Source organism: Manis javanica, chromosome 6, assembly GCF_040802235.1.
Source record: "Manis javanica isolate MJ-LG chromosome 6, MJ_LKY, whole genome shotgun sequence".
In the NCBI taxonomy this organism is placed as follows: domain Eukaryota; kingdom Metazoa; phylum Chordata; class Mammalia; order Pholidota; family Manidae; genus Manis; species Manis javanica.
In genome coordinates, this window is record NC_133161.1 from 22,901,869 (window position 1) to 22,916,717 (window position 14,849).

Genomic DNA, 14,849 nt, shown 5'->3' on the forward strand with positions numbered 1-14,849 from the left:
GGATGAAGCAAGGTTGCTTGCTTGTCTAGAAGACAGGGTTTAATGTGAACAGAAGTGGTGCCAGGAAGGGTGGAAACCTAGAGGCCTCACAGAGGCCCACTCCTCCAAGGCATGGACAGGTCACTTCACCTGTCCTGGATTTTTGGGCTGCCTCTCCCTGGCATCCTTCAAGCTCCCCCTGGGCTTGGTTGCCTGCCCTAATCCCTAGGAGACAGCAAGAAAAAGATTGAGAGATCCAGGGGGAGAAGGGGATGGGTGCCTTCTCTCTTAGAAGAAACGTGGGAAGAGACTGGGTGAAATGCTCTGGGCTGGAGGAAAAAGAGGAGCCTTCTGGATTCCAAAGACCCCCTCTCCTACTGGCGGGTGTCTGGGCTTGGCTCTGGAAGGTGACTTGCAAGCCAGATGGCCGCCCCATGGGGAAGGAAGCGTTTACTCCTGGAACAAATTTATGACTCAGCATGGCTGTCCCATGAAATCCTCCTCGAGCTCAGAAAAGGCCTGACAAATTGGTGACTGGCTGATTTATCCCCATTATCGGGGCTGGCCTATAAGTCAGTGGAGACAGACTGAGTCAGGGGGTGCTGAGCCCAGCTCCCACCATCAAACCACTGGGTTCTTTAATCATCCATTTGTTTCCAAAAGCTGCTTTCTGACCCACCCCCGCCTTGTCTCTTCAATGCAGTGCCTGCAGAGACTGATGGGCTATAAATCTGCTGTCCTAACAGCTTTATGTATCTCCTGGGGCAGCTTCCAAAATGGGCTTCCCTGCAGGGCACTGGAAAGGAAATTTAGAGATGGGCTGCAGACTGCCTGGTCCCTCTGAGGGTACTGCACTGTAGAAGGGTCAGGACCAGTAAAGGAATGCCCCCAGTCTCCTGCTCACCAGGGGCTCCCCAAGTCATTCCTCTCATTGTTCTAAGGTTACCCTCCAGACAGCATCCAGCTCCAGTTCTACCACAGCAGGCCTGACAGGGGTGCTCAGAGCCTAGTCTGGGGCCCACTTCAGATCTGCAACAGGCTTATGGCTGAGGATGCTAAGACAGCAGCCACTCCCTTGGTCAGGTGTGGTTCCTGATGTCAGACCACACTGAATGGGGCCACTCTGTTGGGGTCCCACAGAACCCTTCTGTCTGCCGCTTGGAGGCAGTGGTGTTAGTGTGTGCGGAGGAGTGCAGAACGGCTGGAGGAGCGGCACCCACCTCCACCCTTGCCAGGCCCGATCCCAGCCCCGCACCTTCTCTCTCTTCTGCTTGGCGGCCTCCTCGGCAGATAGCAGGGATTTGTAGTAGGAGCTGCGCTCAGCAGTGAAGTGGACTTTGGAGAGTGCGTGCTCCACCAGCAACACAGACAGATTGGCGCCGTCAATGTGCAGCCAACCGATGAAGTTGCCGGCTTTGTCCATGCTCTCTACCTCCACTTCTACCTGGGGAACACAGAAAGGGGGCATCAGTCTCTAGGGGGTGGCCCTGGGTACCCACCCAAGTGGTCACTCCTTGTGATGTGCAGCTGGACTGAGAAGAGGTAAGGCACATGTTACGCAGAAGAGCGTGGTTAAACCCCTGCACTGCCAACCCTCTTAGAACCCTTCACTTTAGTTCTGGAAGTTGGGTCTACGCTTTTTAGCCTCTGGCCCCAGAATCATCCTTGATAGATATGTTATTAACTAAGCAATGTCAAAACTGCCCTCTCTTCTCAGAGCCCCTCCTGTTCCTTTAGGCAGACAGCTACTAGGGTAAACTCTACCCTCATTAGCTTAAGTGAGAGAGTCCGTGTTGCAGGGTGTGGTGTGGTGTGCTGTGGTGTGGTGTGTGTACACATATGCAGAAACACAGAGCTGGGAGGTCAAGAGAGAGGCAAGCACCAGACACAGCTCTGGAAACAGCCCATTGTCCTGTAGCACTCACCCGTGCCCAGCTCTGCTAGGAAGACAGGCAGGCCCTGGGGACAGGGGAGTGGAGCTGAGTCAATGCTTCTGGAAGGTAATAGAAGTGGAGAGATGAAAGCCAAGGGAGGTGAGGGAAGGGGACAAGTGGGCAGAAGGACATGGGCACAAGTACACTGATACCTGGTGGCAGGTTGGGGGTGACCCCAGCAGGAGGTTACCCCTGAGAGGAGCAACTGGAAGGGTGTGGCCACTGCCATAGGCCCAGACACTGGGGGCCAGGTGCTGTGGCTGAACCCCAGAACCCTCAGGGGTCCCTGCAGGGCTCAACGCCTCCTCCACTGAGGGCCTTCCCAAGACCCAGGCCCCCAGATGTGGCCTGGACTGCTCCTCCAGAGGGTGGCCTTGCTGCCACAGTGGCCAGTCTGCTTCCACCTCATGCAGTCAGGGGCCCAGGGTAAATTCCTTCTCTGATTCTCTCCCAACCTTTCATCCCCTGCTAAATAAAGAGGCCTGTAAAAGCCTTTGCTGCCAAATGTAAAAACCTGTATTAATTTAAACAGCTTCAGGCTCGATTAAACAATAAAAAGAATGTCTAAATACCTGGGAATTCTGTAAAGCTTCGGCTGGAGCCAGTGGCAGCTGCTAGGGCACAGGGATGGAGGGGTGGGGAGGGGAGGCGAGCAGCCTGCCCACCTGCAGAGCTCTGACAGGCAGCAGGGCTGCTGGGGAACAGGACACCCCATAAGGACTCGTGGTGGCTGTGCAGAGAGGGCAGAAGAGAAGGGGCAGGACAAGGATGGCAGCCCATCGGCTTCTTCCTGCTTGGCACACAGAGCTGGGAGGTCAAGAGTGAGGCAAGCGTCAGACACAGCTCTGGAAACAGCCCATTCTCCCTCAGCACTCACTCACGCCCAGCTCTGCTAGGAAGGCAGGCAGGCCCACAGTTAATCCTTCAAGTGGAAATACAAGTTCAACAATGCTTGAAGTTGGGGTGAGGCAGAGAGAGGATATGAAGAGTTTTAGCTAGAGAAAGAAGGTACTACATAGATCCAGTCCTAATTATTTTGGTGAGGAAACTGAAGCACAGAGAAGGAAAGTGTAGGTAGTAAGGGGCAGGAAGAATTGAGGTTTCACAGCTGCCTTCTTGACAGTGCCTCCTTTTCTTGGGAGGAAGGAGGAAATGAAGGAGGAAAAGACCCTCCTTCATCTTTCCTTTTTCCAAAGCGTGCTGTTTCAGGAGCGGTCCTTCATTCCTCCAGTCACATCTGTGACCCCTCTTCCCACTGGTTAATGCCAACTCCTTCTGCCATCTAGGACTGAGGGACCTTTCCCCTCACTGGCAGAGCCAGGGTGGAAGTGTTTGGTTCTGCTGGGCTGCGTCTGCCCAGCACCTGCTCCACACTGCTGATGGGTGGAAGCAGAGAACAAGCATCTAGCCTGTAGATGGCAGAACACATCTCCCCTTTTCCTAATTGTGGCAATTAGTTTATTGGGGGGAACCTGTATTTGGGAGGGAAAAGGATGGGTAGGCAAAATGGTGATCTGATGAAAAACAGATGCCAAGATCTCGCCAGCCAGTGAGCCAACCAAATTCGTCAGTGTGAGTGACAGATTTCCCAAAGAGCCTTTCCCAGGGGGTACCTATAGTACGAGGGCCAAAGATGGAGGAAGAGGCTGCCAGGCTTGAGGCGGTTGGACAAGAACAGGGGTGGTGGGAAAAATGATAATGGGGAGACCATCTTCTACTCTTCCTCATTTGCCAAGCGTCACCAAATATGCAAAGGCAAGGAAGCAGCAAATCCCAGAGGAATTCTGGGAAGCAGTAGGAAGAATGGAGAGGCTGTCTGCTTTGTGACCGAGTGCTCATAACAGCTGGAGTGTGGAGGGTAACAATGCCGACTCCTACCACCACAACACCAGACACCTTGTATTTGGGGCTCACGAAATGACTCCTTGTGCCAGAGGAAAGCAAAGGTAACTGGTAGAGTTCCCAGGCCTACAGTGAGCCTGGGCCCGTGACAGTTCTCCCATTCCCAGACTTCTTGTCTTCCACTATGTTAGTAGCCAAGTGTCCTTTCCTGCAATGGAAGGTGGCTGTCCTGCTTGAGCACGAGGCCTCCCTCCAGTCTCCAGAAGCTTGTGGTGGCTGGTATGGCTGTCACAAGAAACCTGATGGTCACCTGCATCATTCCTTTTGGTAATGGACTGATGGGACAGAGGCAAGAGCCTCAGGGATGAGTTGCAGAGGCAATCGGATCTCTCAGACTCTAAGGTGTGCATGTTCAGACCTCACTCCACACAGCACACTCCAAATTCACAATCACTCTCTGAAGCCATGAACCAGATGCTGGCCTCTTAAAGGCTCATGCTAGAGAGATCCTAATGACTAGCAGCCACACCTGGGGTGAATAGCCAGGCTCTCTTGGCAGGTGAGCATTGACTTCACTTACCCAGCCTCTCCCTGTCTGCAATCGATATGCTAACTTGTGCTTGACAAGTCCCTGGGCCCAGCTAGCTGCAGAGGAAAGAAAGCTCTGGCCTTGGGCACTGTGCTGCCACCGCATCCATCTCGGGTTGTAGAGGGAGATAAATCTGTCGCTCGTGGGTCTCTGCTTCCCCTTTTATTACAGCTGCCACAACCACAGTAATTTTTCAATCAAAGAAAGGCACTCAATGGATGGGGCTGAGCTAGTGTCCCTACTCCCAGTCTCTGGGCTTCTGGTCTCTCTAGCCAAGAACTCTGCTATGTCTATCCTCTGGACATGCCCTGGCCTGGATGGACACCTGGAGTTCAATTTGAAGACCAAAGTCTTAACTCTTCTCTAACTCTGGGGCAGTCACAAGGGGAACAGGGAGTTAAGCAGGGTGCTCCTAGGTTGCTACGATGTGTCCATCCTTCCTCATGCTTCTTTTTATATTCATTTCCAGGAATTTGTGGCTTGACTGTAACATTACGTGGGTCCATGTCTCTACAAGCTCTGTATCTCTGTTCAACTTTAAGACTCAGATTTTCCTATCTGTATCTCTATCATCTATCTAGGTCTCTACCTTTTTTAATAGAACAAGAGGTTTACCTAACTGAGCCTTGAGAGAGCGACAGGTTTTAACTAGTGTTAAATTAAGACTCGGATCTCTGATTATTTTCTCATATTAGATAAGAAATATGTGCAAATTAAACCCACAATGAGATATTACCTCACACTAGTCAGAGTACCTAATAGCAACAAGACGAGAAATAACAAGTGTTGAAAGGAAACCCTCCTACATTGTTGGCAGGAGTGTAAACTGGTGTGACCACTTTGGAAGCAGTATGGAGGTCCCTCAAAAACCTGCAAATAGGACACCATGTGTCCCAGGAATTCCACTTCTGGGAATTTTCCCAAAGAAAACAAAATCACCAATTCAAAAAGATACATGTTCTCCTATGCTTATCACAGCAGTATTTACAAAAGCAAAGATACGGAAGCAATCTAAGTGTCCATCAATAGATGAGCAGATAAAGAAGATTTGGTACATGTACACAATGGAGCACAACCCAGCGACACAAAAAGAATGAAATCTTGCCTTTTGTGATTACATGGGTGGCCCTATCAGGTAAAGGACGAATACCTGATGATTTCACTTACATGTGGAAACAAAGTCAAAAGAAGTGAACAAACAAAACAGAAATTGACACACAAACACAAAGAACAGACTGGTGGTTGCCAGAGGAGAGCAGAATAGGGGGGTGGATGAAATAGGTGAAGGAAAATAGTGAGAATGGTTGATAGATTGATTTGGGTGATGGTTATAGAAGCATATACAAATATCAAAATGTATCAAACTGTATGCTAAAATTTGTGCATTTTATTGTACGTCCCTCAATTAAAAAATATACACACACTAAGATAAAGCTACAGGTAGATGGATATGTACATACATATATGTATGATTCATTAACACTGAACTCATAGCCAACAGCACTGTAACTCATGCCTGAATAAAGCTTCTCTAACGCATGTATTATCACAAGGCACATCACAGCTTTCTTGCACTTAGGAACACTAGACAGTGCATTAGCACTGTGCTTAGAGGCCATTTTAAGCAGTGAAGTCACTAATAAAAAGAACATGAAATGTGAAAAATGTGGCACTAAGTAGAACATGAAAAGGATACTTTTTTCAGAGTCTGAGAGTTGGAACAAGAAGGCAGATGACCACTCTTTGTTCAGTTTAAGGTGGAATGTGCTCACCAGGAGACTCAAACTGTTCACCACTCTATGCACAACCATCCACAAATGATCAAAAAGTACCATAAACACCGATTTTGGGGTTACAAGTACACTGTACAAAGTAAATGAACTTGCAAATATGGACTGGTGTATAATAAGGATTGACTATAGATTGTTATTCAGTATTGCTACTTGTCTTTTAGGCATTTTGACTGTTTTAGGAACTGATTTAGACTCAACAGCTTCCTTGGGAGGCCTCCTACAATGGCATGTGACACCAGGGAGCTCAGGCCTGGGTGACTACTGTCGGCTGTTAGGGTGCTTCATATGTATGTGGGCACTTGGTGTGTACACACGGGGACCTTGATGTATCACACAGAGTATGTATGCACAGGGACACAAGCAGTGTCAGCAAGGGACAAACAGTGGCTCTTCCGTTCATTCCCCCTTATTAATGATCACCCTGAGGCTGAGACCGAGGGAAACACACAGCCAGGAGAAGCCCGCCTCCTGAGGCTATAAATGGGAGCGGTGGCGTCCCACTGAGGAAGTGGCTTGGTGAGAGCTCTGGCCTGGACAGAAGCAGGGGCCTGAGGCTGAGGGGCAGCGGTTGGAGGCCACCACCGTGTGCCCTTGCCAGTCCGGTCATCTGTCAGCATCACCTGACTGCTGCTCTCCATGCTGGCAGAGTGGGCGGGGATTCTGTGGTCCTGAGCCAGGCTCCAAGAGCTGAGCTCTTCCAGCTTCCAGATCACCTTTTTGGGAAGATTTTTGAACTCCCAGCCTAGAAGGAGCTGTCCTCTGAACACCTCTGGGCTCCCCCTCCTTGGGAACTTGGGGCCAGTGTACAGTGAGGCTGAGAGCACGGACTCTGGAGCCAGACGGCCTGAGTTCAAATGTGCCCATCTGCCACATGCATGACCTTTGGTAAGTCATTCAACTTCCCCATGCCTCTCTTTCCTATAACACTGGAATTGCAACTATACCTACCTCAAAGGAATTGAGCTAATATAAATAAGTTTAGTGCCTAGAAGAGGGCGGGAGGCTTCCATCCAGCAGCTGTCCTGCTTGGGTGAGCCCAATCCCCTCCGTGCTCCCCTCACCCAGAAAAGCTTTGCGCTTCTTACACCCTGGGGGCCTCAGGCAAAATACAGAGTGGGAGGTAAGGCAAGTGGGGGTTGATGGGAAGAGCTAAGGCATAACTGTCCCCAAAGCCAGCGGAACAGACAAATGCCATTCTGCTCAGTGCAGGGGGCTCTTTCCCTAGCACTGGGCCAAAGTGGGTGTGTTGCGCAGCCCATGCCCAGTGGGAGAGCAGCTGGACAACTGGACCTGGCCTGTCTGTGGGCTGGGACAGCTAGCGGGCCCTGCCGCCTCACAGTGGGACACGTCCTCCTGCTCCCAAACACATTAATGTGCCACTAATGAAATTGTTCTGGCTTATTTACCAAATTAATACAATCGGCACAGGCTGTTAATTTGCATGTCTCCTAATTACTGAGGAAGAGCTCCTGCGCTCAGGCAGCACACACACCTCAGTGCCCACCCCAGCGGCCCGGTAGCAGGTGAGGAATAAAGGGGAGAAGGGGGATAAGAGGAGGAGGGAAGGGAACTGGAGCAGCCCCCCGACTCCAAGTCTGGGAGCAGATGAGGGAGGGAAGGCAGCAGCTGTTAGAATGTGTGTCATTTCCAGGAGTCCCATTCTCAGTGGCTGGAGGGTCTTGGCCTGCAGCAATATAGACTCCATCACTGCCCACCCCACAAACCGTTCCCCTTCTTTCCTTTCTCTGGATTCTGTCCGGCTTAACTCAGGAACTACTTCAATCAACAGGCAGTGGGGCTGAGTCATTCTACTCCAAGCAGTGACGCACATTCCCTTGCTGGGGAGCAATGCAGGGCCCGCAAGGTGCAGGGGTGCACAGGAAGGAGACAAGCGAAAGCCAGGCAGGGCCTGAGGTTCTTAGAGATAATATTATGCTCTCTCAATCTGTCCTGGCCTTCCCAGCCCATCAGCCTTCAGATTCTGAAACCTTCTGTAAAGAGTGATTGAGTGTGTGACTGTGACTGTGTGTGTGTGTGTGCATGTACATGTGCATGAGAGAGAAGAGAGACAGAGGGTGAACAAGTGTGTTAGGGGGAGATTAGCTAAGAGCTCAACTGTAAGACCACAGATGTTCCAACTGCCTCGGGGGTTCAGTTGGCTGCTTCAGGAGCCAGGTTGGATGTCTAGGTGGCAAAGCATAAAGACACAGGTCACCTTCTGTAGCCTTCTTTGGGACATGGTGAGGCGGTGATAGTGATGGGTGAGAAGTTCACTGAATGGCTAGGCTAAATAAAGCAGCCAGAGTACTCAGGGCAAAGTAACTTTAAAATGTTAGACAGGCTAAATAAAGCAGCCAGAGTACTCAGGGCAAAGTAACTTTAAAATGTTAGACAGGGCAGACACACAGCAGAGGGCTGCATGCCTCACTCAGTGACTCAGGGCAGCCAGAGGAGGTACAGCACAGGGGATTGACTGGCAATGAGGGAGGGTGGGGAGACCCCCACCACCACACCCCTTCTCCTTTCTGATTCAGAAAGACCCCAGGTGCACTGGCCCTGCCTCTCTGCACGGTGCCTGAGGCAGCCAGCCTCAGCCCCATAGGTTGGGAGGCTGTGGAATGAATGCCTGGAAAACAGCCCCAGGGATGCTTCCTCCCCCAGGGAAAGTGGGCTGCCTCAGGCAGGACAGGTGATAGGCCGGTAGGCCAGAGCAGCAGCTCAGGTTACCCCCGCCCCAAGTATTTGGAATGAAGACTTGCTGCACAGGAGGGGGGCGGGGGGGCAATGCCGGCTGGAGTGCTTAGGGTGACCTCTGGGGAGGTGACGTCAGGGGCCCTAACGACAGGCAGAAGCCTCCATCCTTTCCATCAGCTGTCTGGCCACAGTGTGCCTTTAAATACCCACAAAGCCATCAAAAACAAGAACAGCAAGAAGCTTAGGGCTGGGAATCAGGGGAATGAGGCCTGTGTGGTGAGAAGGCATCAAGGAGCAAAGTGGACAGCAAGCCAGGATCCCGGTACCCGCTCAGCCTCTCCCTGGCTGGGGCACACTTCCCACACCCCCCACCTCCCCACCCCCGTGCCCTGCTCAGTTTCTTCATGAGTAAATGAGAGTCAGACCAGGTTTTGAAGGGTCCCTTGGCCTAACCTCCTCAGGTCAGAGTTGGTGTTTACAGGGTGGTGGTGCTGGTGGGGTACCAGTGTAACTAGGAGAGGAAGAGAGAGAAAGACAGGGGTCGCGTGGGAGAAAGGGCAGGAAGGGCAGGTGGAGAATATGACAACATGCGAGAGGGGAATGTGGGAAATGGAAGAAAAAAGGCTGTCTAGCCTCTTTTCAACCCGAGTCCCATCCAAGCTTTCTGCAAGAATGTAGATTGCCCAGAGGAGCCAGGGTGCTCCTGAGGCCTCTTGCCTGCAGTGCAGGGGCAGCCACGCCGCTGGAGTGTTCCCCATCGCTGACGCTGCCCCAGGGCTGTAATGTGCTGCCACAGCTGGACCTGAGAACTTGAAGAGACACCTCGCCTCAATATAGTAGCAACTTAACACCGCTACCTCCTGCCCTCCACTCCAGGCCACATGCGGTCACACTGTCTTTCAGAGACGATGAACATTAACACAATACAATTAATGATGTACACTTCAAGAGCCAGAGAGGCAGTGCCTACTAAATGCCTCCTGGGTCTCGCTACTGTCAGCCACCACTGGGGAGTGGGCAGGTGAGAGGCAGGCAGTGGTATAAATCTTCTCCAAGCTCCTGGAGCAGTGGGGGTCCAGTCCTCAGCAGCACCTCCACTTTGAATCCCTCATCTTTTCTAAGTCTAACCCACAGTGCCAACTGTCCTCCAGAAAACCTCCCTCAGACATCCGTATGTTGGCACAAGCTAAAGCCCTGGGGATGCCTGGACATCAGGCGTGGGGTTGGGACAGTGGCAAGAGAGGCCAAAAAGTTCCTGGAAATTGAGGGAGGGCCTGGGCGTGATGGCTCAGCTGGAAGCTGAGGGCTTCTTCCACCCTTTCCCTGAACACCTCAGGGATGAGGGGTGCCGGCAGCGCCTGGTCCTGCCTGAGGCGGAGAGGCAGCAGCCAAGGCGATCAGCACCGTCTGAGTCTGCTGGGAAATGTAAACCTGCTGACTCCGGGCCTTTGCAAGCTGTAACACAGTTTACATACTGACGCAATCTGTTCCTTTGGTGCAGACAATAACGAAAGCAGACTGCTCATCTTCCCAGGAAAACCCAGGGATGGAGGCTGGAGGGAGACTTAACTCTCTCCTCCCTGAGGTTTGTGCACAGTGTGGTTGAATCAGGGCCCCCCATTCTGCCTGGCTCGTCCGGGGCACCACTGTTGGCATTCTTTCCCACAGGTTTCCTGAGCCCAAGAAGGCTATGAAATTCCTTCTTAAAGTGGGGCACACCTGAATGGTGTCCAGCTCTTCCTCGTGTACCTTAGCCAAAAAGAGCATAATGACCGTTTTCATCAGATGCCTACACACCGAATTCTTTGTCCCAACCTGTGGCTTGGGCCAGGAAGTCGGCCGCAGGGGTGTGCTTCCAACCCCAGCCAGAGTACCTCAGGCTGTACCCAGATCCTATAGGGACTACACTAGAGAAGTGAACATGGTTGGCCTCTTATGTCGGGAGAAATTGGTGTGTATGTGACCTACGGAGTAACTGCACGAGGCCATCCAATCTCTGACCTAGTCTGAAGATGGCCAAATGCCCAACTGGGTCAAGTTTGAATGTCAGTTGTCCCTTTGCAAGTACTTGTATCTCCCGGGTCCCACAGCCTGCTCCTGGGATAGGTGCACTCTGCTTTGCTGTCCCCAACTCTCAGGCTTCCTTACCTGAACTGCTGTGGTTTTCTGTGGCCTCACCTTTAAAAGCCCTTACACTGACATCTAGAATTACTTCTTTCTCTTCTACTTGGAGAAAAAGAAATTGCCCTGGCTCTACATCACGCCCTTTGGCTTCCCTGGGCACCTATTACTGGCAGTAATCTCTTCTGTTATCACCATTGCAACTCTCTTTCCCACCAGTATCTACCTCTTTGCCTACAAATATCTTGCCCCGCCTGGGAAACCTGGTTTTGATCTCACATTCTATCCAGTTCACCCCTTTCTTTCTACCCAAGGGTATTCTGTTCATGTCCCTTTCACTTCTCCACCTAACGTGGCTGGTTACCACTGTCGATATTCCAATGTAAGTACCATGCCAAAGGTCACTCAAGACCTCGTAAGTGTCATTTTCATTTCTTCTCAGATTTCACCATTTCTGACCTTTTAATTGATCTGACAAAGCTAAGTACCCCCTTCCATTCTGAAACTTTCTTTTTTTTAGGCCTCTGTGATTCCTACTCTTGGCTTCTTCTCCATGATTTTTCTTTAGTTTCAATTGTGAATTCTTCCCTAACAACATACCCCTTGAATATGGATATTCCCTAGGGGGTCATTTTAAGCTGTAGAGGGTGCCTGTATTTTCACTGCTCTGAGTTATGACACCACAACTTCTATTTCCAGTCCAGGCTGCTCTTCAGAATTCAGACAAATTTAAAACGTAACAAGCCCAATCCTGAATTACTATCTTCACCACAAACCTGCTCTTCCACCTGCTTTTCTTATCCCAGTCGGTAGCATGAGCAGCTCAGGAATCATCCCTGACCCCTTGTACGTTCACCATCAGTCTCCAGATTGCACTCTTCTACTTCATAAATGTCCCTTGAATTCTTCCCCTCTTCACCACACCCTGAGCTCAGGGCCTGCCTTTGGGTAAGAGCGCCCTCACTGGAATCCCTGCTGCAGCCCCGCCTCTCCCTAACGGCCCCTCCACGATGCTGCACAGTGTGGCTTCTCACAGGCTCTGGAGCCACACCACCTGGTTCAAATCTTGCTCTACAATTTACTAGCTGTGTGACCTTGAATGGGGTATTAAACCTCTGTGGGTCCACGCTTTTCCTAGTTGTCAAATAGGCCTGACAATGATACCCACCCTCAAAGGACTTCACTGAAGAACAAATGAACAGATTTCAAGTTAAACACTTAAGAAGGGAGTCTGGCACCTAGTAAGTGCTCAAAAAATGTCATTACTTCACAAAAAATACAAACCTGACCACTTTTTCCTTTGTTGAAATCCTTTCCTTGTTCTTTGCTAAAGTTCAAATTCCTCAGCAGTTATAAGCTCCTTATAACTGGGTTCTTATTGGTTTTGCCCTCCTCCATTTTGGCCCACGTGGCCCTAGTCAAGCCAAACCACCTCCAGCCCCCCCACATGGAGCACTGGTCCAGCCTCTGGGCATGCTATTCCCTGTGGCTGGACTGCTCCTTTCATTACTTCACCTGGGAACTCCTACCCAACCTACACATCAAGATTCTGCACAGACATGACTGCATTTGAACCATTCCATTATTTACTCGGGTAATGCTTTTCCCCATAGCACTTTGTTCTCAACACTAACTGTAGTACTTTAATGGGCATTTATTAATGCTGCCTTATCAATGGCACATAGTAGGTATTCAAAGAATTGATTAAACATAAAAGTTCTGACTTCTGAGTTCATTGGCAATGAACCTGGAGAAGGAAAGTTTCTGGGATAGAAAACTGTGTTTGGGGAAATTCAGTGCCACCAAACTGACTGGAGAGGGCCTGTTTGGAGAAGCCTTCTAAGGTGACAGGGCTGTCCCACAGCTGCTCCCTTTAGAGCAGATCTGTTCATAGGAGCCCAAAGGGGTAGAAAGCGGCCCTGGTCAGAGCAGCCAGCACCCATGACTCAGAGGCACCCAGACATCATGAGCAGAAGGGGCTGTTTTGCATTTGGCTTTGCCTATACTGAGCATAACTGGAGTGGGGACGGACTCTTCTATTTATCCAGGCTGCAGCGCAGGCAGCAGCTGCAATGCCTCCCTCTGGTCTCACACACAACCACCACTCCTGGCCACAGTCCCTCAGCAAGGAAGTGAAGGGCAAAAGCAGACAAGACAGAGGAAAGCTATTAGGACAGCAGCCCAGGCCACTTCAGTGCTAAGTCCCCAGGCAAGGGTGGGGTGAGCTGATCAGGCCATGGTCACCTGAGGGAACACTGGAGCACAGCACGAGAAAGCCTTAACTTAACCTCTGTCACCTGCTGGTGTGGGATGGTGTTAAGCCCTTCTAGGAGAACAAGGTGACCTTTGAGGAAAGGCAATTGCTGCTGGTTTTCGGGGAATCTGGGGCTTAGGCTGGGAAGCCAACTCTAGGCCTAGTCCTTAGTCACTTTACAGTTCTCAGAACTGGGTTGTGGCCATGGGGACCAATCAAAAGCTGTGAGGTGGGGGCAGGAATATCCTATGCTGGGGGAAAGGGGACACAGAGCTCCTTTTCTGTCATCATCACTTGGTTTCTGTGCAATAGGGAATCCCCCTTGCAGGCCAGAAAAAAGCAGCAGAATGAAGGAGCTGAACAGATAAAATATTCTACACTTGCAGGTAGCGCTCAGGCAATTTACTTGCTTCATTAAACTGACTATAAGAAACAGCAAACAACTTCAACACAAAAATACTACATGCCCATCCCTCCTGGCTGATGTCAGATCAACTGCATTCAGGCAGAGTTGAAGACACTGAGTGGATGAAGCAGCACTATCACCAGAGGGGAACCCCTTTCCCCTCCCTCTTTCCTTATTGTGGGGCTGGTTAAAAAGGTACAACCTCTTCTGGGTTCCTCTTATTAAATAAGCCTCACCCATATCCTTCCTTAAGTCCACCCTGCCTTCACTTGCCAGCAGGAAGCCTGGCACCCTGCTGTGCGATGCATGCTGTAAGCCACCTGGGGAGGGTACCCTTTTGAGCCACACAAAGGTGATTGGCTAGGCTGGCAGCAGCCCTGCTCACCTACGCCTCTGGACAGGTCACAGAGAGAGTCCCATGCTCCCTGCTCACCCGACTGAGCAGCTACTCTTGGCGGGCCAGGCAGCTCTGGGGACTTTGCCCATGTCTGATGCATGTTCCAAACTCTTACTTCATATGTATTAAGCCAGGGCAGGGAAAACAAAATGCCCTTTGAGATGATGCAGGGCCACTGCAACTACCATCTTGTGTGGGCGAGGGCTGCTATGTGCCCACCCTCGTTGGAAAACTGGTTCTTGCCTCTGGCCTCTCAGTAATGCAAAGAGAAACCCCTGGGTAAAAGCCACCTGCTAGAAGGTCTGAGTGTGTCAGCAAGAATGGGGATAAACCCAGCACACCAGAGGCCAATGGCCTGTTAATGACCCTGGCCATGCCCTCTTCTGTGGGCTGAGGCTGCGTTTCCTCACTGCTACTTGTTTATTGCTAATATTGACTGAAATATGGTGCTGCTTACACTGTCAGAGTGGAGCTCTCACATGCCCAGACTCCCCGTGCAGGGCTGGAGTTTGTTCCCAGGGCCAACTGTGGGGCCACAGTCAGCAGCACAGCCCCACCTCCTGCACTCCGTGTTCTCAGCAGGCCCCGGGGGTCCCTGCCCAGAGAAAGGCCTGAGCAATGGGCATAGCTGGCATGGGCGCTGGGACCGCTCTACTTCTCCACACTGGGACATTTCCCCTTCTTCCTCCACTTCAGCTGCTGCCCTCAGCAAGGGCTCCCGATGCCACTTTGGGCCTGTAACTGCCTCCTGGAAGCTCCCAAAGCCACTGGAGTGAGATCAGAGACAGGGAGAACCATTAGTGGTAGAAAAGGACAGTGTGGAGGATGGGTCAGCAGCTT

General features: G+C 51.1%; 1 protein-coding gene across 4 annotated transcripts in view; it reads right to left on the reverse strand.

Moving 5' to 3' along the window:
• The window catches only part of SND1 (staphylococcal nuclease and tudor domain containing 1), a 406,889-nt gene that overhangs the window by 13,473 nt on the left and 378,567 nt on the right, over positions 1-14,849 (reverse strand). For all 4 annotated transcript variants that reach the window (XM_073238488.1, XM_073238486.1, XM_037023516.2 and 1 more), the window contains one exon: positions 1,235-1,423. In XM_073238488.1, the coding sequence (XP_073094589.1) occupies positions 1,235-1,423 (189 nt within the window). The remainder of the gene's footprint in view (positions 1-1,234; positions 1,424-14,849) is intronic.